The sequence below is a fragment of the Wyeomyia smithii genome, chromosome 2 (assembly GCF_029784165.1).
Source record: "Wyeomyia smithii strain HCP4-BCI-WySm-NY-G18 chromosome 2, ASM2978416v1, whole genome shotgun sequence".
NCBI classification, from domain to species: domain Eukaryota; kingdom Metazoa; phylum Arthropoda; class Insecta; order Diptera; family Culicidae; genus Wyeomyia; species Wyeomyia smithii.
In genome coordinates this window covers 68392042-68406441 of record NC_073695.1, presented here as the reverse complement: position 1 = coordinate 68406441, position 14400 = coordinate 68392042, and the positions used below count along the sequence as shown (strand labels likewise).

General features: G+C 42.4%; 1 protein-coding gene across 1 annotated transcript in view; it reads right to left on the bottom strand.

Annotated features, from left to right (window-relative positions):
- Positions 1–14400, bottom strand: part of LOC129725269 (uncharacterized) — a 624604-nt gene that overhangs the window by 309311 nt on the left and 300893 nt on the right. The window contains exon 3 of the mRNA XM_055680865.1: positions 394–2957. Coding sequence (XP_055536840.1) covers positions 394–2117 — 1724 coding nt within the window. The 5' untranslated portion in view covers positions 2118–2957. The remainder of the gene's footprint in view (positions 1–393; positions 2958–14400) is intronic.

The following is a 14400-nucleotide window of genomic DNA, read 5'->3' as shown; positions in this document are numbered from 1 at the left end:
ATGTACAATCGTTGAAACGTAAAATAGTCTAGTACAAGCATATTAATGTGCGAGATATTACACAACGAATGGCGCTTCGCTAATGTACTGAAGAGCCCAGCGCAATTTCCTTTGAAGCAAATTCAGCTTATTCGGCCCTACTTCCCATCACGAACAATATTAATTCCACGATGATTTACGTGACAAACGCGCTTCCCGCACAGCTCACTAACTAGCAATCAAAACCAACTGTACAGCTTAAATAAAGTACAACCAACCGACGCGACGGCAGGCGTCGGACGTATGGAGCATTAAATTATAACCACCAAACCGAATACGCTCCCGCTATCAATCCGCAAACCCGACGTCACGTTGTGGCTCAGTAGTGCAATTGAACCGAACAGCGAAACTTACCGTGTCAGCATGTTGGCCCGATTGACTGCAATTTCCGCCTCCACCCGGAAGCGATCCTGTGCGTAACGGTCCACGACACCCTCGCCGAGATTGAGTGCCGTTCCGGCGGTGCAGTTGGAACCGAGTAGATGTTGGCTCTCGACAATCTGCAGAAACTGGGTAACTACGTCGCGGCCCTTCATTAGATTGCGCCGATTGTTTCGGCTGGTTTCATCCAGTTCGCTCAGGTCGATGTATTCCAAGCTGAACATTTCGCCAGTCTCTGATGTTCTGTAATTGGCCTCCTCTTCATCACCACCATCGCCACCGATCCCGGCGTCGTTCTCCCGGTCGTCTTGTGGATCCTCTGCGTCGGACATCCACACCGACGGTCCTTCCTGTTCTGGGTCACCGGCACTGAAAATCATCGTCGCTGAAACGTCCGCTTCGTTGGGCTCAAAACTCATTGTTGGCGTATCATTGAGAATATTTATCACTTCATCGTCGTCTTCGTCCTTCCCTGCGACATCCGAGAAGGTCGCCGAGGAATGCGATGTCAACGGTTTCGCTCTCCGTTGAGGATTATTAAATTGTAACTCGGCGGTACCCTCATCAGCTTTCAACTCAGGATTAATTGGAACGAGTTTTTTCTCCGTAGTTCGTAGTTTGTTAGAAGCAGAATTAGTTTCACTAGTGAAAGGAAAATCATTGTTGTAGTCGTTGTAATCTCGGCCAGCAGCAGGTTTCAGCTTCCAGTTGAAATTCACTACCGATGGTGTGGAGAAAGTATCGTCGCTCTGTTGAAGTTTGCTACCGCCGTGGTGGGGTTTTTCCCCGAAGGTAACGGCATCACGAATGCCGTCGTTCTCGTTTTTATCAATCGGCATGCTCCTGGTGGAAAACACGAGAAAAGGTGATGACACTTGTGGGTAATTTTTTCGACTGACATCCACGTGCTTTACTTTCTCCGGCGTCGGGGAGCTTTGCGGGAAAGCATACACGTGCCGGCTGTCGTCGCCGTGCTGACGCCCGCCTCCTACACGTGCCCGAAAAGGTTTCAGCTCTATCTTAACCTCATCTAAATTCTTGTGAGATTTCAGATATTCCAGTCCTTTGTCGACAGTTTTTCTTATGCTTTCCATTATTTCCTTTTTGATGAGCTTTATCTTCTGTACCGGGGCTGGTGAGGGTGACTGTGACTGAAAGCCTTTCGGGGGCATCACCGTGGATGGCACCGCAGGTGTCACTCGAACTGATGACTGAATTATATCAACGCCGGCCACTGGGAATGTGTGATTGTTTTTCCAGCGGTTGACAGCCGCCTGTCTTTCGGTAGCTATACTATCGAAGTCACTGATATCAATCATTCTATCCAGCTCTTCCGATTCACTGAACTGAATGGTGAGTGTGTCGGATGATGTGCTATTGTCTAAAAATTGAATCCCTCCGGCAGTACGGGTCCCGGAGGCGGCGAGACTGTTGTACTTCTTGGAAACGGAAGCGGAATTCTCATTCCCTTTTCCGACATTAGTGCCGGTCGTTTCATTCGAATCGTCAATCGAGTCGTAGTCCAATAGGGTAAAATTGTCAAACACCTGTAGACCCCACCGGATGTGATCCTTTTCACTGGAATGCCGCACACGTGATCGGCCATGACGAATGATTAAGTACTCCGAGGTGGAACACAAGCAATTAGCCACCAAGCAGGACAACAACCATAAAAGTTGGTGATAATGGCATAACATGTTTCCCCAGTCCGAACAGTGAAACCCCGTGTTCCGTTTTGCAGTCAGTAGCAGTCGTTTACCGGCCGCCTTCCGTTCTGTGGCTCGCTTTGAATGCCTGCCACGGGTGATTTGACTGGGCCTACCACAATCAAATGCCACAAACTACTACCAACGAGCAGGCGTCGAGACGCTGTTGAAGCTTAGCTATTAAACACCCTCTCTACAGGTAAATGCTGTTGTTCCGGTTATTTATGCACAACTGTACGAGTTGCCGTATCACCCTGCTCTCCAATAGTTGATTTTGCTTTTTCCTGCAACCGCTGCTGTTGAATGCCGGTAAGCCATTCATTTCAACGCGAACAGTACACCTCTTCCAGCACCCCACCAACATACATGCACAGGTTCGTGTACGCCGTGTATAAATCAAGGGAATTAAATCGCTGCTCAGCTCATCACAGCATATATGTGTGTGTATGTTTAGTCCAAGCCTAGGCTCACAAACTACGAAATGTGCCTTCTAATAGTGACGTGGCTTGCCGGGGTTCAGCAGTTCTCTGCCTAGCAAAGTCGGAGAAGGATAATCCGACGTCGACGATTTGCTTCCCCTTCTTTTATCGGTGTTCTCTGGCAAGGATGGTGATTAATGAATTTCGTGCCTGCCGATCGAATAGCTACTGATAAGCGATCCACTCAGAGAGATGGATACCGAGCATGCCGCGGGTAGCCAGGGGGGAAGTAGGTTTTCTCGTTATTGAGGGGTTTATAATCAACCGACCCTTGTTAGTGTGATCCGGCCTCGATTATCCTGTGCCAAAGTCCATCAACGCTGGCTGTTGCCGCCCTGCTGCATTCCGATCTCTGGAAAAAAGAGCCGAAAGGTGAAAAAGTCATTAATATGGAATGTTTGCATCCCGACTGGGAAAAAAAGGAAGAGACAGAGTGCAAAAGGTGGACGAAGTCACGAACGGAATAAATATTCCGGTTGGTCGCTTCGAGTATAGTGAACAATTTTTCATTTGCTCTGTACAATTTTTCGGTGGTTTTTTGTGCAAATTGGCGAAATATGATTCATGGGAGTTGCACAGCACAGTTGCTACGAAGAGTGTCGGTAAGCCGGAAATAGAGTGAAATTCATTCATGTGGCAATCTTTTCGCTGTTTGCAGACACCACGCGGTTGCGCGGTTTAATACCGATTTTATTACCCTCGATTATTCTGATACTTTTGAAAGTTATATGTTGGAAAACCATGCACACAAACTATTTGTGTGCATGGGAAAAATGCAAACACGTTGAACAATATCACAAAAATAAATGAGCAAAAGTGTGCAACACCCATTCGCGTGAAACTTTCAGAGGTGATTATAGATCGCAAAATTCACAGAACAGAAATTGAAAACGCTATTGTTGAATATTCATTTCGAGATTAGTTATTTCGGTTGATACGCTGGAAACTTAACAAACTGACACACTGAATTAATTAGAATTTTATTCAGTTCTGGTTTCAGTAGCACAGATACAAACGCATTAGCATTACTACACCAAGAACCGAGCCTAATAAAGTACTATTTAAATTAGCTGTCTTACTAAATTTCTAGCGTTTTGTTTGCGGTTTTATGGGTGCTTGTTGTACAGTAGAAGACCGATCGACTTGTATTTCGAGTGGCTTTGATTGTAAATAATGCCTAGTAAAATATATACACTGGGAAAAATATTTTTGAAGCACCATATTTGAAATACAGTCGAATCCCTCTATAACGGTATAGCAACATTTTCAATAGTCCCTTCTGTTTTATATGAAACTAGCTGACCCGGCAAACTTCGTTCCGCCTATTTTTGTGTTTGATTTTAAACATTCCAAATTCATTGATTCCTCGCGATTTGTTTATATCGTTTTTAAAGACTGGTTTTATCGAAATGACAACATCCTCGACTTTTGGCGTTTGTACATCTCCTTTATACCGGATATACCCATATTGCGTGGTATTCAGTTATTTTTGTTGTTTTCCAGAAATTGAAAGTGGTCATCTTCGAATTCAAAATGGTGTCCGAGGTAAATTTTCAGCTCCTTGCATCATTCTGATTACGATGATAGTCATATTGGGTGGTATTTGGTCGCTTTAGGATATTATTCAGCCGTCATTTTGGTTTATTTTTTTTCCTCATATATCATTCATTTGACACGGCACAAATACAATTTAATGTTTAACGGCGCCATTTATATCTGGTGACTTAAAAACTAAAAGCAAATTTTTTATCCTCGCTGCCGACTACGAGCTGAAATTAAGTCTAACTTAAAACTAGCATGAATTTTTCAATCAGTGTTTTGTTGTTGAATGGTCGTCTGGTGCTCTTCGAATGGCCGATGTCATGAGCTGGGGCAGGGGCTTGTATCCTCGGGTCCTGGAGGTATTGTGCGGGGTCTAGTTGCTGATTATGGTTCGTTGTTGTTGTTCGCTAGTGTTCAAGTGGCCATATGGTATGTGCCGCTGAGCCAAGATATCACTGAAGGCCTCGGGTGGCGAATTCGAGTGGGGTGCAGTTGCTGATTCCAAAATCTGTGCTTAAGGTTCAAACGTGTTCTTGTCGTTTTGTTGGGTGTAGACGGAGGGGAACGGGACTAGACTGGGGCATGGATGGATTTTAGGAAAACGTATATAAGGGTCATGTAGGGTATGTCACGGCTCGCCAAGACATCACGAACAGGTACAGCTGGCCGTCTACCTCCGGCCTCAAGGGAAGCTACTAATTTAGACCTGGCGTCACGGTGGACAGGGCATGACCAAACAACGTGCTCTATGTCGTGATAACCTTCACCACAGGCACAGATACCACTTTCCCCGAGCCCAATACGACGGAGATGCGCATCAAATCTATTGTGATTGGACATAAGCCGAGACATCACGCAAATGAAATCTCGACCTACATCCAACCCCTTGAACCACGGATTCGTCGATACCTTGGGTATAATGGAATGTAACCACCTTCCCAGTTCCCCTCTGGTCCAAGAATTTTGCCAACTGATGATCGTATTCTGACGTATAAATGCAAAAAATTCATTAAAAGCAATTGGTCTTTCATAAATTCCACCGTTTGTTGCGCCCACCTTAGCCAAAGAGTCCGCTTTCTCATTGCCCGGTATCGAGCAGTGAGATGGGACCCACACTAAGGTAATCTGAGAAGATTTTTCGGATAAAGCACTCAGATGTTCCCGTATTTTCCCCAGGAAATACGGAGAGTGCTTAACATCTTTCATCGATCGGAGAGCCTCAATGGAACTGAGACTGTCCGTAAAGATGAAATAATGGTCCGTGGGCATTTTTTCGATAATCCCTAGGGTGTACTGAATTGCAGCTAATTCTGCGACGTAAACAGAAGCAGGATTATCGAGCTTATGGGAGATGGTTAAATTGTTATTGAAGATACCGAAGCCAGTGGACCCATCAAGAAGTGATCCGTCAGTGTAGTACATATTGTCGCAGTTGATGTTTCGATATTTATTGGAAAAAATTTTAGGGATCTGCTGCACGCGTAAATGATCCGGGATTCCACGAGTTTCTTCTATCATGGATGTATCGAAAAACACAGTAGAATCAGAAGTATTTGATAAGTCGACACGATTTGGAATATTCGAAGAAGGGTTAATATTTTGGGACATGTGATTGAAATACAATGTCATAAAACGGGTTTGAGAATTAAGTTCGATTAACCTTTCAAAATTTTCAATCACGGGACGGTTCAAGACCTCACATTTGATAAGAATACGAGAAGACAGGCTCCAGAAGCGGTTTTTCAATGGTAGTACTCCAGCTAAGACCTCCAAACTCATCGTATGGGTCGACTGCATGCAACCTAAGGCGATACGCAAACAACGATATTGTATTCGCTCCAGTTTGATCAAATGTGTGTTTGCTGCGGAGCGGAAGCAGAAACACCCGTACTCAATGACAGACAATATCGTTGTTTGGTAAAGCCTTTAAAGGTCTCCTGGGTGGGCTCCCCACCATTGTCCGGTTATTGTACGAAGAAAATTCACTCTTTGTTGACATTTTTTCATCAGATACCTCACGTGACAACCCCAGGTGCCTTTAGAGTCGAACCAGACACCAAGATATTTGTGTACCAAAACCTGAGAAATCGTTTTACCCATTAATTGTGTTTGAAGCTGAGCAGGTTCATGCTTCCTAGAAAAAAACTACTATCTCAGTCTTCTCCGGAGAGAATTCGATACCTAGCTGTAAAGCCCAAGCAGACAAATTGTCCAAGGTATCTTGCAATGGTCCTTGCAAATCGGCAGCTTTGGCTCCTGTAACAGAGATTACACTGTCGTCTGCAAGTTGTCTTATCGTTCATGAATTTGCCAGACATTCGTCGATGTCATTTACATAAAAGTTGTAAAGAAGAGGGCTTAAACATGAGCCCTGGGGAAGACCCATGTAGCTAATGCGAAAAGTTGCCGAATCGCCGTGCGTAAAATGCATGTGCTTTTCGGACAACAAATTGTGCAAAAAATTGTTTAAAATTGGAGAAAATCCTTGTCGGTGAAGTTTACCCGAAAGAATGTCAATAGAAACGGAATCAAAAGCCCCCTTAATGTCCAAGAACGCAGACGCCATTTGTTCTTTGCGAGCATACGCCAGCTGAATATCTGTTGAAAGCAACGCAAACAATCATTCGTCCCTTTGGCACGGCGGAAGCCAAATTGAGTATCTGAAAGCAGACCATTTGATTCGACCCAATGGTCTAAACGACGGAGTATCATTTTTTCCATCAATGTCCGGATACAGGATAGCATTGCAATCGGCCTATAAGAGTTGTGAACAGAAGCTGGTTTCCCTGGTTTTTGGATGGCGATCACCTTGTCTTGCCTCCAATCCTGCGGAACAATGTTTTGCTCCAGGAACTTATTGAACAAGTTCAACAAGCGCCTCTTGGCATTGCCGGGTAGATTCTTCAACAAGTTGAATTTGATTCTATCTAACCCAGGCGCGTTATTGTTACAGGACAGGAGGGCAACTGAAAATTCTGCCATCGTAAAAGGTGATTCTATCGCGTCGTGGCTCGGAGACGCATCACGAACAATATTTTGCTCAGGAACAGAGTCCGGACATACCCTAGTAACAATATTGGTTTTATCAAAGTTTTATAGCGCTCAATACAGCCAAAACAGCGCTATAAAACTTTGATAAAGCCAGTTTTGTTACTTGGGTACTTTCCTGGCAAAATCAAATATACACCGAGTTGAAGACTCCTCGCTTTCGTTGACCGTTACGCGATTCCGCATTCTTCGGGCTGTGTTCCAAAGAGTGCTCATCGATGTCTCCCTCGACGTCTCGTTCACGAACCGACGCCAACATCCGCGTTTCTTTGCTTTAGCCAAGCTTTTAAGCTTGGTATCAAGCTCTGAATACCGTATATAGTCGCCAGGTATACCTCCCTTCTGGAAGGCCAAAAACGCGTCGGATCTTTGCGTGTAGACATCGGAGCACTCTTTGTCCCACCACGGAGTTGGAGGCCGTTCTTTGATCGTTACGCCGGGATATTTCTTCGTTTGGGCTTGCAACGCGGCATCGAGAATCAAGCCCGCGAGGAGGTTGTATTCTTCAAGTGGTGGATGATGTTGAATCGACTCGACCGCTTTTGAAATCATTTCCTCGTATAACTTCCAATCGACATTCCGTGGGAGGTCATACGGAATGTCAATTGGTCGCATGCGAGTTAATCCGTTAGTAATTGAAATAAGAATAGGCAAATGGTCGCTACCGTGAGGATCGAGGATTACCTTCCATGTTCAATCCAACCGTAGCGACGTCGAACATAAGGATAGATCCAAAGCGCTTGGGCGCGCCGGAGGTTTCGGGATACGTGTCATTTCGCCGTTGTTTAAAATAGTCATGTCGAAGTCATCGCAAAGGTTATAGATTAAAGAGGAGCGGTTATCATTGTAAGGGGAACCCCAAGCCACGCCATGAGAGTTGAAGTCTCCCAAAATCAAACGTGGCGAGGGAAGAAGTTCTATTAAATCAAAGAGCAGCCGTTGCCCAACCTGTGCTCTGGGAGGAATATATATTGAGGCAATACAAAGCTCTTTACCTTGTATTGTCATTTGACATGCGACAACTTCGATGCCTGGAATCGAGGGGAGGTTAATACGATAGAATAAATAGCACTTTTTAATCCCCAAAAGTACTCCTCCATATGGGGTGTCTCGATCAAGGCGAAAAATATTAAAATCATGGAAGTTGAGATCAATATTTGAAGTAAGCCAAGTTTCACAAAGGAAAAATGCATCGCATTTGTTTTTATTTATCAAAACTTTAAACAAATCAATTTTTGGTAAAATACTTCTACAATTCCACTGTAAGACAGAGATAGAATCCTTTGTATACGCAGATGAATTAGGCATCGAAGGATACGATCGCTGCAAGGAGGGGCCATTGAGCAGTCAACTGCTCCAAAAATGTGCTAACTGTTGGGAGGAATGCTGTAAGAAAAACTTTTATTGGATCGGGTACATTGAAAGTTTCAAAAATCCAGTCCACAATGTCAGAAAATTTCACCAGTCCAGCATTTGATTTTTCCACTGGATGTGCAAAAGGAACAACTGGGGTTTTAGATGGTCCAGGAAGTGCTGGGAACTCCTTCTGGAACTTTAAATTTGCAAGCCCAGGAGGAGTTTGCTTCGATTTTTCCGCTGCACTTTTAGGTTTGTTTGTACCATTCATTTCACTTTGGGAAATCTTAGGACCTTTTCGGGGAAGTTTAGGAGTTTCCTCTTTCAAGACTCCCCAGGATTGGCATAGGATGTTCCCGCTGGTGAATCGTCAGAATCGGTTTCATCAGAGGACAACATATCGAAGGGGTTCGAAGTAACGGGAGAAGTGGTAACGGTCTTCTTCAGCATGTCAGCGTAGGAACGCTTTGAACGCTCTTTGAGAGACCGTTTTATTTTTTCCCTGCGCTGCATGTACACCGGGCATGTGGAGAGCTCATGCAGAATTTTCTCGCAGTGAATACACTTTTCAGCGTTAACACTGCAAGAATCTTCCGCATGAGACTCCCCACACTTGCCACAACGTGCCTTATTGCAGCAGTAGGCGGCTGTATGGCCTAACTGCTTGCAATTCAGGCAGTTCATGACGCGGGGCACGTAGAGCCTCACAGGGAGACGAACCCGGTGGATCTAGATGTGGCTTGGTAGTGCAGACCCGGCGAACGTAACTCGAAACGAGTCTGACGGAGTGTAAACTTTTTTGTCACCGACGAGCGATACCGACCGCAATTGCTTGCAGTCGAGCACCTTCGCATCGGGACATGTGCTGTTCTTGAAGCACCCTTTACCACTTTTCAATATACACTCCACGGAAAGACTCGAATCGGTCACGACACCGCCGATCTCCACATCTCTAGCGGGTACATAGACACGGTATTCCCGTGTAAAGAGCTCGGAGCAAGCTATATCGTTGGCCTCTTTAAGGTCATAGACCACGACACGGAGCTTGTTCGGCCTGATTTTGGAAATTTCAGTCACAGCTTTATAGTGTGACGTCAGGTCTTTCGAAATCTGTAATATATTCAATGATTTCGTATTCGGCCCTGCTTTAGGCCTGAGGTAAACTGCCACTGGAAGCGTCGATCCGTCTGGATACAACCTGACACGTGAGGAAGCTGAAGAATTAACCGTAGAAGGAGGGACAGGGTCGGGGAGATTCGAGGATGGAGGTGCGGGAGGTGGGGGATCTACATCCATCGCGCTAAAACTAGCGCGCCGATGGGACAGACAAGAAGCACGTACCTTCCTTTCCTTCTCTCCTTCGTGTTGGATAAACGTCCACAGGAGTACACTGCACTCACCACCAAATCGTTCGACAGCAGGCAGCTACAAAGCGACACAGTTACATAAAGGCACTTGACCTTGAATGCGAAACAGCAATCTAAACAAAAGACACCGGGCCCGGTCAAAGAACGCCAGCACTTGTGCACACGTTTTGAATTTTATCGGAGCGAATTCGAAACACAACCGATGCTGATGCGTGTTCGGCACAGAATGTCATTTTGGTTTGAGAAACACCCATATTGGGTGTTATTTGGTTATTTTCGGTTGTTTTCCAGAAACCGGAAGTCACCATCTTAGAATTAAAAATGGTGTCTTTGGTCGGTTCTAGCTCCTGTGTATCATTCTGATTCCGAAGATACTCATATTAGATTCCGGAGATACTTTTATTGGATGAAAATCGGCCATTTTTGGTTGTTTTTAAGAAACCGAAAGTTTCTAGCCTCTGAGCGTCATTCTGGTTAAAGAAATACCCATATTGGATAATATTTGGTCATTTCGGCTGTTTTCCAGAGACATTTTCCGGATAGAAACCGAAAGTATCCATCTTAAATTTAACAATGTCATCTGAAGTCGAGTTTTGGCTTCTGTGCATCGATCAGTGGCTGGTCTCTAATTAAAAGTCTGAAAAAACCTAAGTATTTTTTAAATGATTTTATATTACATATTTTTATAGTTTTGGGGTGATGAACTCATTTCTGATGTCCGAAAATGTTGAAAATAGTAATTTACGCACCTTAAGTGCCGTTAGGCCTTTTTCATGATCAGATATTTTTTTGCTCCAATCATGCTTAAACCGCTCATGGGGAACCGCTCTTTTATTCGTCTCAACACCTATATTAATCTCATGCTCTTATTTGTACATTTTACTGTAATTTTTTTTTTCGAAGTAAAAGTAGTTTTGTTTTACCTCTCGATTCAGCTTCACTTCCGACTACTCGAAGTTAAGAGCGATGAAAAAAGCAAAATAAAAGCGCCGTGAAGAATATAGGTGCTAAGATGAATATTGGGGTGGTTCCCTTACTTGTTCTTCATCGAAAAACTTTAGAATCGTATTTTTTTGTTTGGTTTGTAGGGTACTCTTTTATAAATTAAGGTGGTGCAGAAATCGTCATAATTAAATTTATATAATTTTGAAAAATGTTTTAGCTTTTAAGCCGTTTGACCAATTCAGGATCTTTCTTTGACAAGATAAACGTCTTCTAAGGAAAATTATGAGATCGTACGGTAGTTTATTTTTTCGTCATTGGAAATATAAAAGATGATATATATTTTTCTCATCAATTCATTTTTTTTTGTTCACAAAACATTTATTTGACACGGTATCAATTCAATTTATCCTCTTTTCATACATCTTGTAGTACTGAAAGCGGTTTACAAATTTATATAGAAATGCTTGAGACTACTGGAAAAAACTTCATGTATACTTTCCAGTCAATCATTTTGTTTAAATATACGAAACTGAATATTTTACAACTGTCCACCATCCGTCTCTATAGTTTAATTTTCAAAATATCTCTCTATGAGCAACGATGTGCAAAACGGGACTCAAAAATCTGAAAAATACAATAAATTTCCCATTGATTGTTGGTTATCCGATCGTTCCGAACTGTTTCCCAAGCTTATACGGAAGAAAAGAAATTAGAAATACATGTGTTTTTTCGACTTCTCTACAATAAATTTTACCTCGTTTGAGAAATTGGTTGTATTTTTGGCCAGTCTTGAAAATCAACCAAAAAGTGCTTAATTTTCCTTTCAAAATGAAACTTGTTGAATCACAATCGGATCAAGACTGAGGGAGTTACAGGTGTTTGAAGTTAGGCTAAAAATTGTGTTTTCAAACACGAAAATTATTGAAATTGCCTGATATAACAACATTCAAAGTGCGATTAAAAATCGATATCTCAACCGTTTGTCATAAAACTTAGGGAAAAGATCATTTACAGTTTGAGAATCTTCGAAAAAATGCAAAACATCAAAATTACTGACATGAAAAATCGAGTTTTTTTTCCGGCCTCCGACCACTGTGCATCGACCCAATCATTTTTGGCTGTTTTTCGGAAAATCTGGTTGAAATATTTGTTTAGTTTGTATGAAAACTTACTTTCCCTTTCGGGGAAGTGGCAAACTACCATAGAAATTTGTTTTTGATTTGTATAAGAGCCCTCCCAGCCAGGAGTGGGAGGGGTGTCGAACCACCGTGAAAATATTTTTTGCTCCCAAAAACCTCCACATGTCAAATTTGGTTTCATTTACTTGATTATTTCTCGAGATGTGCAGAAATTTGTGTTTCATTCGTGTGTAACCTCTCTCTTCCAGAAGAGAAGGGGTGTCAATAGCATTGGCCAAAATCTGCAAAAGTATCGATACTCGAGCATCGATAATTTTTTTTCTCGTCGTATCGATACCAGGTTGATATCGAACGCGGTGCATCGATATCAGCTGTATCGATATTCTACCTGCTGCTTAAAACAGCGGCCGAATTCCGAGCACCAATTTTCTCGAAGTGAAGAAAATTTCTTCATATAATACCTTCAATGAAGAATTTTTCTTCTCTTTAAAGAAACGTGTTCTCGGAACTCGGCGACAGGTCTATGAAAAGCGGCATTTTTTTATCGACATTACGGTCAGTCAGAGATGGCAAATGTTTTTTAAAAAGTTTGCAACCGCTCGAAAAACTGACAAAATCTGCTTGAAATTTGAAAAGAAATCTGGCCGTGATTTGAAAAAAATGCGTTTGCGTAGGCAAAAGTCTGCAGAAATCTGCAAAGATTTTGAGAAAGTCTGCGCAAGTATAAAGAGACTCTGACAAAAATCTACAGAAACTATGGAAAAACTGCAATTATTTGCGAATCGAAAATCTGCGTTTTGCAGACAAATCTGCACATTTGGTATCCCAGCGGTCAATAGAACAAATGGGACCACGGCGGGAATTATATGTCACATACAAATCAGTGCAATAGCATAAGCACGTCTGCTGCCTGATTTGAAGTTTCGAGCAGCACAATAGTTCTGGCGTTTTATTCTTTATTGTCTGCCTTTCTACAAAAAAAAATATATAACGAGTCCCTGCAGTGCTAAGGATATGACTAATTAAAGAAAGAAGATACCGTTCAACAATGCTAAGAATATTTTAAATAGGGAACAAGAAACATTCTGCAGTGCTCTAAAACGGTACAAGAGTTGCCCTAATTTTAGTTCAGCTTCCGTTTTATGTTTAGAGTTATCTGTTTTACAAACAAATCACAGTTTCTGGTGAGAATGTTGCATTTTGGTCTTTAAACTGATCACTCTTATATTCAAACATAGCTTAACATTTTGGAACGGTTTTCTAAGTTATCTTTTCTACTCAATCTAGTCATTTTTTACGCGTTTTCATAAAAATTTGAGACAAAACCCTCGCATGAAAGACTGCTGTATAATTATTGGAATACTAAGCCATTCACCACAAAATGCTTGTCAGGTGAGTGACGCGGCGATTACGATTTTGCTCTGCATAAACAGTATTGTCAATTGCGAAACAATTTTTCTCGCAAGAGGCAGGAAAACAATCTTAGAATTGCGCGGGTATATGCAATCTGTTGGTGTCTTTTACCAAAAGAATCAAATTTGCGGGCAATCGGTCGTATCCGTAAATTCTCCGATTTAATAGTTTCCCTCCAGTATCGAAAAAATATCGGGGTGAATGTATCGATCCACCTTGATATCAACGTCAGTTGCATCGATAAAAAATACCGATTTTCAGGCCCCGCGGGATCGATACCTTTGGTATCGATACGGTATCGGCCAATGCTAAGTGTCAAAACATTATGGACATGTTTGTTACCCCCAAAAACATTCACATGCCAAATTTGGTTGTATTTGGTTGATTGGTTCTCGAGCTGTGCGGAATATGTGTTTCATTTGTATGGGACCCCTCCCTTCCAGAAGAGGGAGGGGTCTCGAACTATCTTAGTCACCTTTCTCGGCCCCTAGAACCCCTATATTCAAAATTTCACGCTGATCGACTCAGTAGTTTCCAAGCCTATATGGATCAGACAGACAGACAGACAGACCTGCATTTTCATATGTTTAGACTAGCTGACCCGGCAAACTTCGTCCCACCCATTTTTCTATTATAAAATTTAATTAAAAAAGTTTATAGTATGCAAATGCATGATGAATCGGATATTGGATACTTTCAAACTCAAAAGAAAAATCTTTGATATGATTGTTTTTATCGGGACCGAACATCCTCGCATTTTGGCTGTACATAACGCTGTACATTCAATTCCAAATTAAAATCATGCGCAACATATTTTTCTATAATTGTTTGTTTATTCAAGAAATGTAACTCATTAACAAACCTTATAGAAAAAACTCAGCTTCACATCGCGCTGATTTCCTGATCCTCTGGAATACTTGCTTTATAGCTTCCTGAATTTCGAATGTTTCAATTGTTGAGCTCCTTCTTGATTTTTCCATCAAAC